Below are 21,509 nucleotides of genomic sequence, written 5' to 3'. Positions count from 1 at the left end.
AAAGTTGTGCACTGCAGATATAAAGGCAAATAAAGTAAGAATGATACATTGGGCCTTGAATGCTTCTGAAAAATAAATGAGGCATTTTAGGCCAATTTATTAGACTTGATTTTTCCACAAGGGAAACACCAAGTCAAGTTTTCACACTGGATGCTGTCTTGCATGTTCGAATGATACAATATTTAAAGGTTTTCTCTTCAAAGCTGTGTTAACGGATTTACTTTACTGACTCTAAGGAATGTTGGTCTTTTGATTTTGCTGGTCAGTGCACCACTTTGATTCCAAAAACTATTTGATGGCTTGTTGCGAAGTTTTTTTATAAGGTTCTATGGTCCCAGTGATGGATATGAATATGTTTTTTTTATCCCTTGGCAACACCATGAAGTGCACATCGTAGTTTAAGGTAAAATGTCTTAAACAAAAAGTGCCAGCATAACATTTCATTTTTGCAGCTATGCTATGCAGGCAGTCTTCAATGCACGTGCAAATTTTAGTTTAAATTTGGCGAACGCTAACCACAACTGTGCACTTTGCCTGCACGTTGCTTGCTGCAAACCACTGAAAATAATGAGTGTCAGATCAGAGCGCAGGCAGGTGCTAGATCCTGTCCGAAAGCACCTTAACAGATCTGCTAGCTTGGCTCAAAATTATCATCTTTTTTTAAATATACATGTTGCTGTGCAAGCACGATTTTAGCACTGCAACTTGCAAGACCCAAGACCCATCAAGTCTTTGATCTATTAGCCATCTCCAGCAGAGAATCATTGATTATGTTTCATTCCTGATTACATTATTGAACACGTTTTAAACCTGGACACTTAGAGAACTGTTCAGCTAGAACACTGAACATTCTTTTTGAGGAAAGAGACATGTATGCATGTTATCTGTTTTCTCAGATTAATTGTGCTCAGATCTCGACAGATTTGCGGCAATATTTAGTGAAAAATATCTTTTCAGAACTTTCATCCATAGTTTTTCTCAAATGATTATCTGGTCCAGGGCTGCAAAGCTGTTTTAGTCATAGGACAAGAGGCAGTATGCCCGTCTGTCACATACAATCACATCTTCACCCAGTTTAAAATCACTAATTAAACTAACATCGGTGTCGTGGGGCGATCGTGGCTCAAGGGTGTTCGTCTTGTAATCGGAAGGTTGCCGGTTCGAGCCCTGGCTCGGACAGTCTCGGTCGTTGTGTCCTTGGGCAAGACACTTCACCTACCACCTACTAGTGATGGCCAGAGGGGCCGTTGGCGCGATATGGCAGCCTCGCCTCTGTCAGTCTGCCCCAGGGCAGCTGTGGCTACAAGTGTAGCGGCCTTCACCAGTGTATGAATGTGAGAGTGAATGAATAGTGGTATTGTAAAGCGCTTTGAGGGGTCCCAAAAAGCGCTATATAAATGCAATCCATTATTATTATTATTATTCTTGGAACGCAGCTGGAGTATCTAGAGAGAACCCACGCAGGAGGGACATATGCAAACTCAGAGTACTTTTGGAGTTTTGAGTCCCCAGTTTGGACCTTCTTGCGGTGCTTCATCATTGCACCACTGTGGATGGATGGATAGCACCAGACCTTGGTGCTTTTCTTGTCCACTGTCAGGCAGATAGCCACAAGAATTGTGATATTAAAATTGTTTATGATAGACTTTATTTCACAAACATGACAGGAGAATCAGTATCACAGTAAAGCGGATTAAACCTAACACACCCCTACACCCATAATCTGCACCCATACACGCAAACGCACATATAAACACACACAAATATTGTAAGCCAATAATTGTAACCCTGAGTCAGTACTATTCAGAAGCTGACCTCTTGGCAATCCCCCAGCCAGCACGAGCTAAGTGTTCACCGCAGGCTAAACAACATCCCACAGAACAACACACGCAGACATGCACCCACGTGAACACAAAGACACACAGGCATACAAGCAGACGTAGGGCGCAGGCGTAGGTCAGCAGCTCGGGTCACAATACACACCCTGCAGCCAGCCGGTCCACAGCCTCAGTGTCAAATCAGGTTTAACACAGTGACACAATCTCTTGGAAACACACTGCTGCAGCACGCTGAGGGAAAAAAAATGATGCTGACTGAAGGAAAATAACAGCGACATGGAAGAACACACACATTAAGAATTCACATGAATTCATTCACACATATGCGAGGCAAAATAACCTGCGGAAACAACATTTGTTACTCTAATGATGTGGCACACATGGTCTTCCACTTTTTTTTTCTGTCTCACTGATTTTCATTAATAGACCTACAGTCATAAATAAGCAACACGATCTCACATTGCAATTTGTGAAAAAACGTTATTTTTATTTCATAAATTTCTCAGTATGGCACATGAACAGAGATCGAATGTTCTGAAAAAGATTTGGCACGGAACCTTGAAGCAGAACAAATCCACCGTTCTCCACACACACCATCTCTCTCTCACACACACACGCACACGCACACACCCCTGTGACATGTTCCTTCAGTGTTAATATGCACATCTGTGGTTATAACAGGTTAAAACACAGTCTTAAAAACAATCACAAGAACAACCATAGTCAATATTGCAGAAGAAAAGCTGAAGAGAAACAAAGAAGCAGATGGAGGCCATGTTTAATTGAACAGAGGGAAGGAAATATCAGAAGCCTTGGTTTGTTCTGGGTTTGTTTTCCATTTTCCTGAGAGAGGATCGGAGTGGTGCAGGGGGCTAACCTGGAGCACGACTGCACGTGTACTTGTTTATGTATGGGAGGATTAAGGGGTTAATGCAGAATCACAACATCTAGCTGCAGGGGGGGTGGAAAATGGCAGTAGGAGAAGGTGGGTGGGGTGAAACACCAAATATGAGGTAGATAGAGAAGAGCGGAGGAGGAGAACAGAAGGGTTAAGGGGATGAGAAGCATGAGGGGAAGAAAGGGGGGATAATGTAAGACGTACTCCTGTGAGCAAGCAAGCATACGAGTGTGTGTGTGTGTGACTCAGAGGGAGAGAGAGGGGGGAGAGGCTGTGACTGAGGCTTTAGCTACATTTCTTAAGGAGAGGGTGAGAAAAGGCAGAGAAGCAGGAGAAGTCAGCCATGCTCCTCCTCTGCCTCCCTTGGGTCGGGGACAGAAAGGAGTCATTTCCCCTCTGGCGCTGGGTGACATATAAGCACCACAGCGGCCCTTCCTCCTTCATGTCTTTATCTCTGCCGCACACAATTACACAAACACGGATACCGTGCGCACTCGAGTGCACACAAGCACGCACGCAGCCCACTCGGACGTATGCATAAATATGCATACTTATGCCACTCATGCGGCTATTACACAAGCGCACACTGAGCTGGAGCCTTACACTGGTGCACACGCATGCAAACACACTCGCACATGTAGAGTAAAAAAAACTGTACAGATATGGAGTGACAGGATGTCTCTCATTGTCAGCTTTCATTCCTCCTGTCATCCTCGTCCCTTTGCAGTCTATCTCTCCTTTCGCTTTCTCTATTTCTGTCTACTCTGTCCTCCCTCGTCACTCTGTTTCCTTTGGGCTCAGAGGGTGGGGAAGCCAGAGGCGACAGAAGCTGTTGCGTGGTAAGCAGGCTCTAGCGAATGTGGCACTGGCATGACGGGATGCACAGAAAACGCCGCAGCTTGAGCACAATCGAGGCCACTGCGGTGCCCATCGAACGTCGCTCGTAGCCGTTCTCGAGCATCAGGGTTAAAAATATAACTTGAAAGGTTGGTGTCACATAGACTGCGAGCAGAAATGAGAGCAGACATGAAATGAGGGTACTAAGGGCCAGATCGGATAAATAAATCAGCACCAATGAGAGAAGCAGCATGCCTCACTGGCTGACATGAGGGGGTGGAGACAAAAAAGGGTAAAGAAAAATCAATATCTCCAGTAAAAGTTTATTTCATATTGATGACTGTTTACAACCGCTTCAGCTTTTTCTAAACTTGAGAGGATGAACCAGGTCTGATTCAAAGCTCAGCCGGGGAAGCCGTAACTGGGTCAGTGCTGATTTCTACTCTAGTTTCACCTCTCCGAGACCAGACACCGTCTGACTTGACACTGAGTTGACATCCAGTGAGGGTTTGACCTCATGTCCTCTGGGGGCTCTGTTGCCTCAGTAGACAGATAAGCGGTTAGACAACTCCATTATCAAACCACCAGCCTACATACATATGGCTGTCACTTTCTTCTCCCTGCCCCCCATAAGGTGCTCCAACCAGACCTGAATTTACACTTCAAAGCGTTGAAATGTACTCCGTGGCCCCTGCCCAGCTTCAAACAAACATCACACACACACACACACACCAGTGCGAACATGATGCCGAGCCAAGGCTCCCAGAAACAGTAAATCTGGAAGCTAGACTGCTGTGGATAGCAGGGAATATGCGTTTGGAAACTTAACTGTAAGCATGTCCGCTGAGAGGAGCACAGCTGCTAGGTCAGCACATCCTTTAATAGTTACGAGCTTGTTCAGGCCACAACACAAGTCCCCGAGTCGGCGCTCATCACAAAACAGGAGGGGAGTTTTCCACAGCGCTCGAGGGCATGAAGTCTCTCCAGAAGTTTCCAAATCCCAACACGAGCCGCAACATCCCAGATTGTTCTCAAAACACAAATCTGCATTTGAAAGTGCAATATGGTCGCTGTCAGATGAAAACCTTCCACAGCCCCAAATGTCAGCTTTTCAGGATCTAAGAAAGAACGGGCCTCTTTTGTGGAGTTCTGAAAAGGTTTCACTTCCAAAACGGCCTGTAGCGTCTAAGAACAAATACTAAAATATAATCACTCCACTGATGTTCAAAACTGCAGTTGGAAGGTTTTCACACGACAACACTGATATTCTCCTTTATGAAGCATTCATGAGAAGCTCTGTGTTAAGCAGTGCTCCAGCTTTATGATTCCCATTAATCGGTACTTTACAATTACATGGGCTGTGAGCGTGTCCCATTTTGCTATTCACAGCAACTCTGTGGATTTTTCTCAGTTTTCCTCTGAGCTGCAGCTCAGCGGCCCTCTGACCCACAGCTGAGTGACACAGAGGAGATAGTCATCCGGGACGAAACACCACTCATCACTCTCACGTCATGGCCCACACACTCTGACAGCCCTCTCTGACTCCACACAGCTCAAAGCTCACAAGACGGCCAAAATGGACATCTTGCGCCCGGTGCCATTGTTTCCAAGGCAACAAGGAAATAAGCCATGCGCTAATGTCCCAGTCGCTCTCAAATTACGGACACCTTCACAGGATGTAAAACACACACGTGTGGACTGAAGCATGATGGCAGCAGTTCAGAGGTTTGCATTAACCTTCGCTGCACTCAGCTGCAAATTGTTTAAGAAAGCTGCACCTCAATCAATAAATCACTCCTTCAGTCAGTGTCAAGAGGGCACGCGTGCCCTGGTGTGTGTGTGTGTGCACGTGGTTCTTAAATGTATAAGTACCCAAGTGCACGGTCAGGTTTGAAAAGTGGCTGCAGAGCAGGGTTTTCACAGTGATGACACAGAAAAAATGTCTTTGCACATCTCATCTCAAGCTCTGGCAGGAAAAAGAGCATCGCAGTGACAAAAAAAGTTCCTCAGTTCTCTCATAATGTGACTGAACACAGTGACCCGGGCATCTGAAAACTGGTGCCATCAAATCGGCCTTAGACCAGTGTGACGGCGATAAAGCCAGCATAGCGAGACAGGGCTGCTGCTGTTGGGATGGTGGAGTGGAACGGTGTGGGGGGGCTGGCTCGGTGACACAGTGGCACACAAAACACTGCTGCACTTATTAGAATCGCAGCACTCATCATGTGAGGAGACAAGCTGCAACATTTGGCTCCCGTGGACCGTCTTGATGACCGTGTGAAAAATAATAGCTATAACGATGCATATAAATTACAACCCGTTTGATGCTTCTGGCCTCTGCAATGTGGAGAAAATTAGCACTGGTGACTGCACATGCATCATTGACACCCTGTGTATCAATAATGCATTGAGTTCGGCTGTCACTTCTCTGCTATTTTTAAAGGGGGGGGTGATAAAAAGAAATGAGGCAGCGTGGTGCTCACACGGGGCTTGTAGTGCTGAGGTTAACATGTGTGCGGGGCTGCCCTCGGGGACAGGCCCTGTTTTCAAACAGTGCTGGTCGCAACAAGCGGCAGGTTGAACCAGTGTCCTCCCATCTGCAACTACGCAAACCTCACCCACCGCAAGCGAGCTGCCCAAAAATCACTTCATGTGCAGCATTACTGTTATGACTAGTCACATCACCGTCAAGGTGATTAACCACAAAACAGCCACTGAAAATGCACATTAAAAATCACTTAAGCTTCGCCAACAGGCGTTTCCCTGAGCCAGGGCAAAACAATAAAAATAAATGGCACAATCCAAAACGCTAACCTTCATTAGCTGGCTAAAAGTGTGAGGTAAACATAAATTGCTGCTCATCTTGACCCTTGACCCCAAACTTGACAGGGAGCTAAAAAGACGATGAGGATTTGGTGAAAGAGGAGGTCGCCTCGATCGAGAGGACGTTTCATCACTCCTAGTATGCAGAGAAAGAGAGACAGAGAAGGGGGGGCTGCTTACGCAAAAAATAAATAAAAAAATGTATTTTTACTTTAAGTGTCAGTGAGAGGATCACAAAAGTTGCCTGAAGCAGAGGGAGACAGACAGAGCTGGTTTAAACTGGGGATTTAAAATGGAGGTCTGACCGCCCCTCCTCCCCTCTTTACACAACCGAGCTAGCAAAAGCCCACCTGAGCACGCACGCACCTGTGCAGGAGCGCACACACCGAGCAGCGCTGCATCAACAATGGTGTAACATCTCTTGCCATAAACAGCGTACCGCTTCAAATGTCCTGATTTCCTTGCCTTACACAACAGTACAACGGGCATTTTATAATCCAGAGCTGCACATGCACTAAACGCACTCAAGCTTGGACTCACACGCGCACATATTCTGGTGATTTTCACCTATTCCCCGAATGGGTGAATGAGCGGGTCCCTTCCTGCACAGTAAACACAGCATTTCCATTAGATTGTTGGGAGTGTGTTCAGTGCTCTGTGACTCAGACACTGCAGCACTGTGACTGTGTGTCTCCAGCTCAACCGCTGCTCTCTCTCTAACACCGAGCCTCAATAACATGGCCTCTGGTTTGTGCCACTTCACAGGAGCTATAGGGGCTACGCAGCGCTTTCCAAAGTGGCGAGCTACCACAGGCGATAGGCAGGGCACGCAGTATTTGAAGAATTAGGGGGGAAATAGCTTTTGTAACAGTCCTTGCTTTCAGCCACAAACCTGGCGCGCGCACACACACACCACACTCTTACCCACCAGCATGCCCACATGATAATTTCACTGTTATTTGCACACACAGAGGCAGATGAATATGTAAATAACTTGTGAGCAGAATATGGATCCCTTGTGCTTGGGAAGGAATATGTTAATGAGAGATGCAGGGTATGAGTGTTGATCACAAGTGCTGGGTGCATAAATGTGTGGTGGCCTATGCAAATTAAACACATAGGGGAGAGTGGCATGTAAATCGTATGATTCACTAAGAGAAAGTCAGCGGCGTGAGAAGTATAGTTGCTGGTGTAAACAAATCAAACACATTAACGAGGAACATTACCGGGGTGAATTACTTGGCATGGAAAAAAAGAAGAGGAGTTCTATACCCTCTGCTCTCGTCTGTTTAGCATTCGAAACCCAAATCAAGACGCTGTGATAAGGGCTGTCGCAGCAGCAACAGTTGCCAGGGAAACCTGATGGCAAGATGCTGAGGGTTGGAGGGTGGAGGGAGTTTTATGTGAGGACATGGGCACAATGCTCAGGTTGATTTGCTACCACTGAAGGAACACTGGCCGGCTCGTCGAGATATGGCACCTCAAAAGGAACGAGACGGACAGGAGAGGGGGAGGGCGACCCGCTGCCTTACGAGGAGCCGATGCTGACGGCGTTTGGCGCATTAGTCTGAGGGTGTAGTCATGGCAACGAGGTGTTGACATAGCGCAATCGCACTCTGAGCACTGTGATGGTGATGACATTCACGAAAAGTACAGAGCGAGTGTGATTGAGCTTGTAAACCGGAGCAGGGCCTTTCCTGTCCCCCTGTGCAGAAAATAAAAGGACCCAGTGCTGACCATTTCACATTCGCTATGTCTCATCTCAAGAAGAGCCAAAGGGACACAAACAGTGATACTACAATTAAAGTTGATTGTAACATAAAGGAGAAAAAAAATATATAGCCACCAAATTTCACAGACTTCCACTGCCATTTTATGTGCCAGTTTTTTTTTTAATTTTAAAAGTGACCTCTGCTAACAGAACATCTCTCATAATTATAACCAGTGTAATTAGCTAATTATAATAACAATAACAATATTACAATAAAGATAACACTTGATTTAAAAATAAAACAAAAAAAAAATCAAACTAGATAAAAACCCAAAATGAAAAACACTTATCATAATACTTTTGTTTCCTTTTTTTTTAAAAGAGATCTATAAGGTTCTATATTTTTTTTTCATTTAATTGTACTTTTTCTTTAGAAAAAAAGTTCCCCCCCATCTCTGTTTCCTGTACTGCACGTCACTTCCTTCCTCTTCACTGAACGAGCATCGCTTACCTTTAGAAATGCTTGCCAATGCCTGTCGTCCATTTAGTAGTTCCCTGCTGCCATGAAATCCACTCACACACGATAACACTGAGATACAGTTGCGAGATAATCCTCTGCAAAGATGCAGTCTTCGTCAAAGGTTCGTGTCCTGTCTTTAACGTGTGACAAACATGAGGGTTCCTGACTGCTTGAGACAGTTGGAGGAGTTGGTGAGAACTGGACTGAGGAAGCCATTTAGAGGGGGCCAAGTTATTTCCTGCTGATGCATGTGGAATAGTGGCACGCCGTCCCGCCGCTGTTCATTAGCCGAAGTCCAACAGGATCAGTCATAAACAACTTCAGCGTCATATACAAATGAAAAAAAGTACTTTTCAGTTATTTGTAGGCACAAGTAGTAATAATAATAGTCGCATGAATGCTAATAATGATAACATAATCTCTTGGATAAATCTCAAATGATAGGCTGAAATCAAATCTGGAGACGTCTGTCGAGCATGCTAAATCAGCATGTGCAACATTTTGTGTCATTTCATGTGCTAATCATTAAACGTTCATTATGACAAATAAAGCTAAACCTTGTTATCATTATTACCGTTCCGATTATTATTATTAACACTCCCGCTAGGCTGTAGCTGTACCAAACGATGGAGAGCCGTTGTTGTATTTCGTATTTTCGCAGTAGAGCATAAACACGTCCCTTCTCCGGTGACCCTGTTTATGTGAATGCGACAGGAGAGGGGAAAACACGCTCTGTGGCTACAAAAAAGTCAAGACCAAAATAAATTCACTCAAACATTTTGTCTGTTTTGCTTTTTTTTGTTGTTTTTTTTTCCCCCACTCTCCCACGTGTCCTTATGCGGCACAGTCAGAGTGGCCATTTTGTTCTAAGTTGAGGGAAGTAGTAAGGGGGGGGGGAGGGCAGTGGGGTGGGGGGCACTAAAACAACTGTGTGTGTTTTTCTTTTTAATATATTCTTCAGACGTCGTAGTTTTTAGTCAGAAGCTTGATAAAGATTCTTTATAATTTACTTCTTTGAATGAAAATATATTTACGGTATATATAATATGTACTTTAGTCCTTTTTTTTAATACATCGCTCTTTGTCCTTCATGCCACGGGGTTTCTCCTCTCCCATGATAGCCCACTCTGTTGCTTTCCTCCCTCAAAGAAGACAGTAGCCAGTAAAGTGTGAAAGGGAAAAAAGTGAGAAAGTGAGAGAGAAGTGAAACCACTCAGAAAAAACAATTGCTGTTGTTTTCTCTCCCTGCAAAGTACTAGTCTGTGTTCTGAACAGTATCGCTGCTCTGCTCTGTATTTTAGTGCTTCCTGGAAACCTGGGACAGCACTGCTCACCCAAATCATTGTTTGTTATTCGGAGTCTCTGCCAAACACTAATCTGAAAACATGTTCAGTAGCCAATATTATGTCTCCCTCTAAATATATACACTGAGCGTGTCTGGAAATATACGAAGCTATCTGTAAAAAACATACAGGCTGTTGTTCATAGCTGTCCACTGGGTGAAAAGAGTTGGCTTGATCTTGGACTTTGGCAAAGACTATAGCGGGTTGCGCACATGATTGTGATTTTTGTGGTGATCGTTCCATGTGTTGGTGTCTGACTTAGTGTAAAATTATGTTCAGATGCTATTCGTGGGACTGATCAGATGCAGTACTGTCTCCTTCAGTCTTCCTATCTGCTTCTACCTGCCAAGATTGACAATACAAAGCAGCAACTACGAGAAATTTCATCTTTTTTTTCTGAAACCCGTCCACGAGGACGGTATAGGCTACAGTCAGTTCAAATATTCGTGTACTTTCTATATCACTGTCACTATCCAGCATCCCTTTCCTCTTACCTCATACTTCTACCCTCACTTTCACTCAGATTTGAGTCTCTTGCACATTTTCCTTGGAGCCACTCTTAAAAAGTAGTGGCTCGTTCTGGCCTTTCCCCATCAGGCCTTTCAGAGAACTGTGGAGACCCAGTTGAGGAAGGGGCACTGGGGAGGGCAGAGTGCCACCTGTCGGTGTTCCCCCACCAGCGGAGGTTGGAATCTGGGAACAGGATATGTTCTGTGACTGAGAGCATGGTGAGGGGTTGTTATTGTTGTTGAGGCCCACAGATCCTGTGCCCAGGCCCAGGCCCATCATGTTGTTGTTGAAGTGATGAGTTTTGTAGTAGTGGTTGAGGTGCTCCGATCGAGCCAGGTTGGGCAGGTTGACTATCTCTGGGTGGTGCAGCCTGAGGCTCTGGGTACCTCCAATTCCACTGCTTCCGCTCTGTGTCACGGTGGCTCCGCCTGAGATGCCGCTGCCCCGACCACTGGCCCCAGCGCCGAGCTCATCCTCCACATTGATGATCTCGATGGCACGTGCAGGGCCGTGATGTTTGTGCAGCTGGTGCTGCTTCCTAAGCTTGTAGAACACCACCAGCATCACGGCTGCCATGAAGGTTATGGCTACGAAGCAGCCAATGATGATCTTGGTGGTCTTCATCACATCATCCATTAAGGTAGCGTCTGTGATGGGCTCAGTGAAGGTGGGTCGAGTGGCGCGGGGAGAGGAGGAGGACCAGCTGATAGGCAGAGAGGAGTCTGTGGTAGCAACACCGTCTGGCCACAAATCAGAGGGAGTGGGGCCAGGTGGAACACGGATGAAGGTCTCATTGATGGCAACCAACGCATAATCATTACCTCCTACAGTATCCACAGTTTCCACAGTAACTGTTGTAAAATAGGTGTAATTGACACTAACATCAGCAGCAGTAACGTTGAGGACAGCGGTTGCAGTGGTATTTCCAGCAGCGTTAGTCACCATGCAGGTGTACTGGCCCGTGTCTCGCAGGGTTACATTGGTGAAGTTGAGCGTGCCATCGTGCAGGACCGATATCCGCACGCGGTAGGAGCCGTGGGTCATGAGAGTGCCATTAGGGGTGATCCAGTTGACGGATGTTGTGGATGTGCTCGTTCGACACTTCAGCTCGGCAGCCATACCCTCGGTGACATTGAGGTCTGTAGGTGGCTCCACAATGACGGGCGCATAGCAGGTGAAGTGGCTTTGGTCAAGCTCTCCAATGTATTTGCCTTTTAAGAATGGTGGAGCATGGCAACGAGCGCAGCAGGTGGTGTTGCTCGGCACCGTCTCTTTTAACCACCAACTAAGCCAAAGCACATCGCAGTTGCACACCCAGGGGTTGTGGTTAAGGTGTACCCTCTCTAGCTGGTGAAGGGGTGTGAAGAGATCGTGGGGCAAGGAGTGGAGGGAATTATGGGATAAGTTGAGCTCTTCCAGGTTTTTCAGGTCATCAAAGGCATTGCGCTCAATGACGGAAACCTGTGAGTGCATTAGCCACAGCTTGCGAAGAGAGACCAAGCCTTGGAAGGAGCCGGGACGGATGATCTCCAGCCTATTTCCTGACAGCTCCAGCTCTTCCAAGCGCACAAGAGCTGTTAGTTTGGGAATGTCTTTCAGCCCACACATGCCCAAGTTTAGGTACCGCAGATTGATGAGGCCAACAAAAGCTGCGTCTGAGATGAAATCCAACTTCTTGAGCTCACCCAGGTCCAGGCGACGTAGCGAGGGCACACGGTGGAAGGCATAGCCTGGCAGAGTCTCGATGGGGTTGTTGCGCAGCCACAGCTCCCGCAGCTTGCTGAGGTACTCAAAGGCATGTGATGGCACCAGTGTGAGGCGGTTGTCAAAAAGCTCCAGCGTGTTGAGGTTGGGCAGGCCATTGAATGCTCCAACTTCAATCTGACGTATCTGATTCTTGGACAGCTGGAGGATTTCAAGGTGCCTCAAGTGCTTGAATGTGTCCGACTTGATAACCTGGAAGGACAAGTAACGATAAAGTTACTGCAAAACATGTAGGATTAATAATGGAGCTTACTGAAAGAAAGGTATCTGAACAAAATGAAAAAAAGGAAGCTGTGTTTTACAGCAGCTATTTAAAACAAACTCGATTACGCCTCTCATAATAACAAACCAAATACACTTTTAAAATGTTAATTTGGCTGTCATGCATTAGTTCTCAATGAGAATGAAGATCAATAACAGCTTCCCTAAATGTTTAATTTGCTTTTTTATTTATTAAAGAATACCAAATGATATAAAACCTTTAGCAGACATGCAGCACTAATACTGACATTGTTTATTGTTTATTGTTTGTTTTTTTCCTTTTAGGGACAATGCACATTAATCAAGATTACTGTAATGTGTCAGTGTTTTCCTTTTACAACTATTAAATTAATCTTTTAAAATATTTTAACTTATACAGAGAAGATTTTAAATGATTGTCAAACAATACCAAACAGCCATTTAACCAAAAAATGTCTCATTATATTACGCATTACAATGGCAGAAAGGACACAGTGAGACAAAATAGAAAAAAACAAAACCAAAACAAAACGCAAGCACGCAGCAACTAAGTGTGATAGCAGCTCTGGTTTCTTCTCTTGTGGTTATTTTAAGGTCTAAGATTACTTGCAGACTGTTATGCTCATTCCCACCTGCACATTTTTATCCTTGGATTTTGTCAGAATGCACTGATAGTTAAAAGTTAAAAGCTCATTTTAGCGCTCTCCCTTTAAGCTAAATCTCTTCTGATTTGCTTGTTCTCAAAAACAGGTGGGCTGGACCTCTGTTCCCATGGTCAGAGGGATGAGTCCGAGATGGCTGTATTACACATCGGAAGTGACTGGTTTATATAGTTGCATTAATACATTTAAAGTTGGATGTCTAGGCTTGTTCCTGCAAATATGATACACAGAGAATCAGGTGAGCAGTGAATAAACCTCTCCCCCTGAGCCTACAGGTAGAATCAGAGAAGGTGGAGGGGTTAAAAGAGCCAGCAGCAATGCAGGGGAGCAATGGCACTGACAAGTCAGAGGGAGAGATGCAGAATTTTTCAGATTAAATAGACAGATAAATTCCCGTGACAGATTGGTGATCTGTCCCCCATTGTAGCTTGAATAGTCTCTGGTCACCCCACGATCCTGAATTGGATAAGCTGAAAAGGATGGATGGATGGATGGCAAGACTGGAACAATGTGTTTGATTTCACATGAGGAAAGTGAGTGGTTGATGGTATGTATGTATCCATCAGTGATATCCACTCTCAGTGACATCATGCAGAGCCTAGAGTAGAAAAAAACTGCCTGAGCCTGAACATTGAGAGCAGCTTGAATCCTGATCTTTGGGGTCACAGGAATTACTTATTACTTAGTACTTATTTTGACCTCATTACTTGAAATTTTTCTCCGTATAACATGAGGATCCACCAACAGTATGTAACAGTATATATTTTCCAGACAACAATAAAAAGCGTAATCGGCCCCTTTGCTGGATGTTCCAAAAACGGAGAAAATCCTATTGCGACGGCTGAGTGGCCAAAGAATATTTTCTTCCCTGAAAGACAAATGTCTTCTTTAATTCTGCATTCTGTTATTCTTATGTGTTAATCTGTTTCCAACATGTAATTAAATTATGTTAATCTGTTCTTAGCAAATAATCTTTGGAATTTGGAGATGGTCTAGTTTTTGTAATGTTACAAATCAGTGCGAAAACAAACACACAAAGCAAAGCAAAACAAAAACAAAAAACATTGCTAATGAATGACTTACAGGCTAAATGTATGTTTAAGTAAAGAAGCCATACATTTAAATAAAAATGTATTTTTCTCCTAATACTGATAACTGCTGACCCTCAGCAATTCCTGCTGCTGTCTGCATTTGAGAATGACTCCCTCTGACTATGGAGATAAACATGATCAAATTAAGGGTTTCCCTGGCCTCCACGTTAGACTTTCTCTTAAAACAATATGCATTTGAGTAATGGAGTTACACTGACTGCTCTGATTTACAATCAGAGGTTGTAAATAGCAGGGATACAATAAAGCTTAAGTCAACAACTTTGGCTAACACCCACTGAGAATACAAATCTTTAGGACAATTCTGGACTGAAAAGATGGTGGATGTCCCACCCACGTCCTCAAAAACTCAATCAACAGCCAACACCAACGAACATATGAGCCAAATGTGTTCACATACTAGAGGTTCATGATAGGGTAAGCTGTGAGGCTGCACCTGCTGTCTTTGTAAAGGTGTCATTGTGAAGCCATAATTCAGTAGACTCACCCAAAGTATGTGACAATGAGTGAATCTGCACAAGAGGTAGTTTATTGAAACTAAAGCAACAAACATCAAATGTACTTCATGCCCAGCGAACCAGCTTTTAAAGCCTGAAATGCCCAGATGAGCTGCATTACCTGACGACCCTCCCATGTCAGACTATTGTCAGTAAAAGGAGGCAGGGACTCCCATGGAGATAGTTGGAGGTACGTCACATTGCATGGAGGCAGTATAAGCTTTTAAAGCTTTATCCTGGGCAAAAATATCAGACTTTTTAAGCTTCAAAAGATCTGATTTAACTAGTGACTCTATATTAGCCAAGAAATTTCTCTCCCTATTCACCAACAATTTAAGGAAGATACTGAGGCGTTCCAAAACCAGCTGAGAGACATAATCTCCCCAGCTTGCCATGGGTTTCCCCCAGGATCTTCTCCCACTAGGAAATGCCCCCAAACTCTCAACTAGGAAGCATCCAGGAGCTTAGACTGCTGCCCGCAGGACCCGGACCTGGTTAAGCTGTAGAAAAGATGGATTGATGGAACGGTGGATGGATGGATTCTGCACATGTAGTTTCACAATTGCTCTGTTTCCCATACATTTAGAAAATAATTGCCAATTGGACGGCTATGGAATTGCAAGACTTGCTTCTAAAAGGACTGTTTTTGCCATTTAAGTTGGGGTCAAATACACCCAGTGACCAAAATAAAGTTTTAGGAATTTGATCAGTAGCCCACATTATGACTACAGCACAGCTCAACTTGTACTGATGAAAAATGGCAAAAAAAAAATGGTCACTTTTAATTAGTAGTTTCATGCTTCATTCGACAATATATCACATGACAAAAAGCAGTTAAACTCTTGACTTTTCATTAAATCTGAAAGCACTGTGGTAAATTTACTGTAAACCCAACCCTGTCTTAACCCTGACCATATTTCAGCGCTTGCTGCAGACACAAAAGTGCTTTTCACACCGTTGTTACCGTGAGACTCAGGGGGCTTGATACTGACACATTATAATCCCTTGCTAATAAGCTGATTATCAGTGTTGGACTACAGTATTCGCATAAAGTGTCACGACAAACCACAAAGGAACTATGAAATTAAATTAATACATTTTTACTAAATTTGGTGTGACAAACAAAAAGAGATGATTTTGTCTGCAGGAAGACATGAATCTGAACTCTATGGGTGCCACGGGCCCTGGACAGAGCACAGTAGCATTGGTGTGGTCCAACTGGAGCTCATTTGGCGTGAAGTCAAAGACACACAGTTTAGTGAGCGCGACTAAAAGCCCCTTAAATCTCTGACTGTTTGAGATATGTGCAGCCAAAGCCCTCAGTGAGGCACACAGAGGCTCCTGGAGTCAGGCCATTGCTTCTTCTGTATGTAGAGCAGGAGCGGGGGGAGAGGAAGAGGGGAGTTGATAGGCAAAAGGAGGGAGGGGGCGAAAAGGGAGGGGTGAGGATGTTAAGAGGGGGTGGGAGCTGTCAAGGCTTTACTCTGAGGGTACTCAGTGAAGGAAAAAATAAGCCAGAGAATCTAGGATGCCTTCAGGTGTTAAAACATTTTTAGATTTTTAATCATTTCAAGTGGGGCTGCAGGATACAACAAGCCGAATCCAAATTTTGTAGGCTAAAAACAAAACGCAACAAATACTCTTCTTATTTCCTTATTTTTTCTCCCCTTTCATGTTAACAGCATCTCTTAAAGCCTCACGTACCAAATCAAGTGGCGTGATGTCCCATTTCTGCTCCGTTAACGTCACATAAAGTTTAATAAGATGTTTTCTCCGAGGAATAGAGAATATCAGGCTGCTCGGTCCAATGTACAGAGCAATTTGACATTATAAGAGATGCACTGGACAATTTTAACAACGTTTAGGATACTCGTTGCTTTTCATTAGAGGAGATAAAATGTTGTGGAAATGAATTTAAAACCACAAAAGAACAAGGCACTGTCAGGAACATGAGGATGGATCCAGCTACATCAAATGCTGCAGCAAAGACTAAAATCAACCCACTCGGTTTATAAATTTAGAGATTCATGTGCTTTGTATCGATGGTCTGTGGTTAAATGATCTTCCCCTGCAGCTGTAAAGCCACAAATGCTGTCTAGGGACTCGAGATAAATTGGTAATGCATACAAAAGGCAGCTCAGTGTCATGGAAATCTGCCTTGCTTTCAATTCATAAAATATTCCCTCAGTTCACTAGAGGCTTAAGTGTATTTTTCTACCATTATAGCCACTTACTTTCTTGTCTTTTCTTAGAAATAAAGTTTCCAAGAGAGAACCTGTATCAACAAGTTAATCCTAACATCCACCACTGCAAACGCAAATGTTCGCTCTGATAGCGGGCAAAAAAATGCAAACACAAGTGTTAAAGACACATAAGTGTGCTGGTGTCTGTGTATGTGTTGATTTTTAGATGTGTGCATTATGATGTGAAAATCCTCAATCTGCTATACAAGATGTGACTGTGCTATATCACTGACTATGCAAATATCTCCTTTCATAATAAAAGAAATAAATGAGTTTGTAGAGAAGTGTCAATAGGTTATTTGCTGAAAAGAAATGCTGAAAATGTGGCGTATTTCAAATGCCAGAATGAGTGTTTTCTCTGTGCATTGATTGTAAAAAAGAGAATGAACCATGACCTCCAATCAATTAGTGTTATAGGAAAAATGACTGGCAGTCAGCACCTTCAGAAATTACATCATGCATCATGATGCAGCTTATGATGCTTACAGAAATAAACTGCATGTATTGTATGCTTTTCTTTTTAGCAGTTTATGTGTGAATATTTGTGTCATATTCCAGAGTTTCCCACACACAGACTTTACTTGGGCGAGTCGGTTAGTATATTTTGGTGAATCATTTTAGCATCTTTTTTTATTAATCTCAGAGAACAACATCATCTGCAGTATATTATTATTGGTATATGTTATTGGACATCCCTTCACTCTTGTTTGGAAAATCCAGTCATTGTTAGCCAGCTAGCTCCAGCCCTCCCCCTTTTGTGTTTCCCCATTAGCTAGTGGCTAGGTGACTGGATCACCATTGTGAAGATCTACTATGTAGTTTAGCTGCGTGAATCCTTCCTCTCTCACTCTGGTAGACTCCAATGGCTCGTTCTTGGACTGCAGATTGCCGTGGTAGTCCTTGTTCTTGAGCTGAACTGTATTCAATCTACAACCTGTAACAGATAGTGAACCGCTTCCTCTGCTGCCACCCAAAGGTAACTGAAGCAGAACAATCAGTATCAGTTGGGGGATGTGAGAGTCCTTTGAGAAGCAGCTGATTACTAATACATGATACCTTTTGGTAACTGAGATTCATAACAACAACAAAAGAAAGACTTTTTTTATTGTTGTCATTTTTTATAGCACTATAACTACTATAGGTAGCATATTAGTTCCTTGTTGTAGTGGTTAACACATTCCCCTTTACATCTGAAGGATACTGGGTTCCAGACTGGCCGGAGACAGAAACCCAGCCTCAGGGAATTAAAAGCTGGTGCTCTTTTTATGCCAATCCCAACCATTTCTCGATTCCCTGGCACAGCCCTCCCAAGACAAGTAAAATTTGGAAAATCTGGGAGTAAAATCTGTTCCAGATCAAAAATTCGAATCTATCTGCTGTGGCTCCCATGAGCAGGTACTTTTCTAGGTACTGCAATTCTTTTGAGAAGTGAAAGGGGAGGCATGTAGCTACAAGTGTTCTAGTCTACCCATATATGCTAAAGAAGGAGGCCCATTAAAAAAACATGTGAAACACAGAAGAATTCCCATGGCACCTCAAAATCCCTATGTGGGAGAGGGCGACCAGTGTAGCTGTTGCAATTGCTCTGTCATAACTCATTGATAAGAAAGTGATGATTTATCCTGATTTATCCTTATCTATCCTGCTTTGCAGACCAAGGAGGAAATCTTCCAATTTTGCAAGAAATTTGGAACTAGTACAAACAAGCCACTGGTACAAACTACTAAATATCCAGTATTGTTAAATCCTACTGTTCATCCGTCATAACATACTTAGCAATTAAAATATTTGCAAAGGAACAACTTATAAACTGTTGTTTAGCTCACACGCCTGCTTTTGAGTGCACATGTACAGGGCTGTGGAAACGTGTTTGCCCCTTTTCTTATTTCTTATTTTCCTTCCATATTTGCTACTGTTTCAGGTCACCAAACAAATTTTATTATTGGACAAAAGCAATATAGAAAATGCAGGTTTTTAGTTATTATTTCATTTATTTCATTTGACTAGAAAAGCTAGCTGGCTCAGGTTAACACATTTTTCTGGAGTTCAGTTTCCTTAGACACATCCAGGCCTGATTACTTCCACACCTGCTCTTAAACACTTAAAAAGGACTTGTCCGACAAAATGAAGCAGGCTAAAAGATCTGAAAAAGCAACGATCTAAAGAAACTCAGGGACAGGTGAGAAACAAAGCCATTGACATCTATCCGCCTGGAAAGGGTTGCAAACTATTTCTTAGGCCTTGGTACTCCAGTGAATCAGAGTGAGAGCCATTATCCACAAATGGAGAAAACCTGGAACAGTGGGGAACCCTCTCAGGAGTGAGTGACCTACTAAAATTACTTCAGGAGACAGAAGAACTCGGAGCAACATCTAAAGAAATGCAGGCCTTACTAGTCTCAGTTAAGGTTATTCATTAAACAAGAAGAAAGAGGCTGGGCAAAAATGACATCAATAGGAGACAATAGGAGACAATAGGAGAGCTCCAAGCTGAAAACCACTGCTGACCAAACAGAACACAAAGGCTCATCTCCATTCTGCAGACAAATGAGACAAAAGTTAAACTTTTTGGAAGGTTTGAGTCCTGTTTCATCTGGGATTAAACGAACACAGCATCGCATGAAAAGAGCGTCATAGCAACATTCAAACACGGTGATGGTAATGTGATGGTCTGAGGCTGCTTGGCTGCTTCAGGACCTGAAAAACTTGTTGCAATTGATGGAACCATGAATTCTAGCCTCTACCGAAAATCCACTTGTGTTATGTAGGACAATAAAACGCACCGAAACACACCGACAAGCATCTCTGAATAGCTCAAAATAAAAATGTCGTTTTTGGAGTGGATTAGTCAGAGTCTGGACTTAAATCTGACTGAGATACTTTGGCTTGACCTTAAACAGGCCTTTCATGCTCTACAACTCTCCAATGTAGCAGAAATGAAACAATTCTGCAAAGAAGAGCGAGTCAAAATTCTTCTACAATGATGAAAGAAACACTTGACTGCAGTTCTTGCTGCCAAAAGGACACAACCAGTTATTAATTTTAGGGAGCAATTGCTTTTTCATATAAGCCCAGTTGGGGTTGAATAGTTTTTTCTCTTAGTAAATGAAATCATAATTTTAAAAATGCGTCTTGTATTTACTCTTTGTCTAATTTCAAAATTGGTTTAATGATCTGAAAAATGTAAGTGTGACAAATATAAAGGAAAAAAAACTTCACAACACTAACATCATCATCTCAGTGAATAAAAACATTAGTCATGCTTAGCTCTGCAATGCAGACTGAAATGATTTGACCTCCGTCCACCATTATTTACCTGTATTGAGTTCTCCTGCAGGTTGAGGTATCGCGTGTTGACTGATATGCTTTCTGGCACCTCCTCCAGGTTTTGCCTGGTGCAGATGACTCGGCTGGCCTGGTTGGAGCAGGTGCAGAGGGAGGGGCAGGTGGAGGCGGCTCCCACTAACTCCGGCCCAGGGAGGAGGAGCCGCAGCAGCAGCTGGGCCAATAGAAAGAGGAAGGGGGAGGGGCCGGGAAGGCAGGTCAGCGTGGCGATGCGCATGGCAACTGGGACATGACCCTGCTCTTTAATCCGAAGGTACAGGTGAGGTGACTCCACACTGGTGGATCTGTTAGAAAAGGTTTCCTTTCCCTTTGGTCCTCCAGTGGCAATTTGTTCTTTCTAATTCCGCATGCTCTGAGATGTTTCGTGTCCTCTGTCGAGCTCTGTGTTTTTCCCTCTTGTTTTTTGAACATAGAAATATGCAGATAAACAGATGTTATTCCCTTTTTTTCTGGTGCTGTCGGGGGATTCGAGTGAGGCTTTTTGTGAAGTGAGAAGAACCCAGGAGTTACTGTGAAGAACAAAAGAGAGAGAGACAAAGAGAAGAAGAGAGAGAGCAGATATTAAAGACAGTAGACAGACTACACTTTGTGTTTTTACCAATAGACAACGAACAGAACAAATAATGGGTAGGCAGCTATGATATAGCTTATCATGGGAGGGATTGTCAAAAAATCTTTCAGAAGCATTAGAACTTCTGTGTCACTGCTCATATCAAATCCCACATAATCCCTGAGCAGACATTTTGTCAGAAATCAAATCCTTACACACAGGGCAGATGGAAGCTGATTCTGTAATTAATGTTACGAGGTGGAGGTGTGGAGATACGGAAACAAACAATGTGAAGTGGGACAATCAGGTATTTTGGTCTTTAAAGGATTGCATTTTGTAAATCAATAAATCAGAAAGAAATTAGTTCTTGAAACATTGGCATAACCGCTGTAAACAGATAAGCAGTGTCACACAAAATCGTACTGAAACAGCATGGAAACGGTGCAGTTTTGCTTTTGAGGTTTTCCTGTGCAGATTTCAACTGCTCAAAAGTTTAGTTAGAAGAACACTCAGAGAAGAAGTGATCTTTGTACACTTGTTTCATGTTTAAAAGAATAAGAACACGACAACTGTTGAATGCTGAATATTTACTGAATTACCGTGTTTGGGTGACAAATGTC

The 21,509-nt window shown here is 43.5% G+C and overlaps 1 protein-coding gene across 3 annotated transcripts in view; it reads right to left on the bottom strand.

Moving 5' to 3' along the window:
• Window positions 1-2,304: 2,304 nt before the first annotated feature.
• Window positions 2,305-21,509, bottom strand: part of lrrc4ba (leucine rich repeat containing 4Ba) — a 54,031-nt gene continuing 34,826 nt past the window's right edge. For all 3 annotated transcript variants that reach the window (XM_042220643.1, XM_042220642.1, XM_014333426.2), the window contains 2 exons: window positions 20,311-20,848; window positions 2,305-12,436 (listed from right to left, as the gene is read on the bottom strand). In XM_042220643.1, the coding sequence (XP_042076577.1) occupies window positions 10,490-12,436; window positions 20,311-20,556 (2,193 nt within the window). In that variant the 5' untranslated portion in view covers window positions 20,557-20,848 and the 3' untranslated portion in view covers window positions 2,305-10,489. The remainder of the gene's footprint in view (window positions 12,437-20,310; window positions 20,849-21,509) is intronic.

Source organism: Haplochromis burtoni, unplaced genomic scaffold (assembly GCF_018398535.1).
Source record: "Haplochromis burtoni strain Fernald_Lab_line unplaced genomic scaffold, NCSU_Asbu1 Contig_52, whole genome shotgun sequence".
In the NCBI taxonomy this organism is placed as follows: Eukaryota; Metazoa; Chordata; class Actinopteri; order Cichliformes; family Cichlidae; genus Haplochromis; species Haplochromis burtoni.
This window is presented reverse-complemented; position numbering and strand designations above follow the sequence as displayed.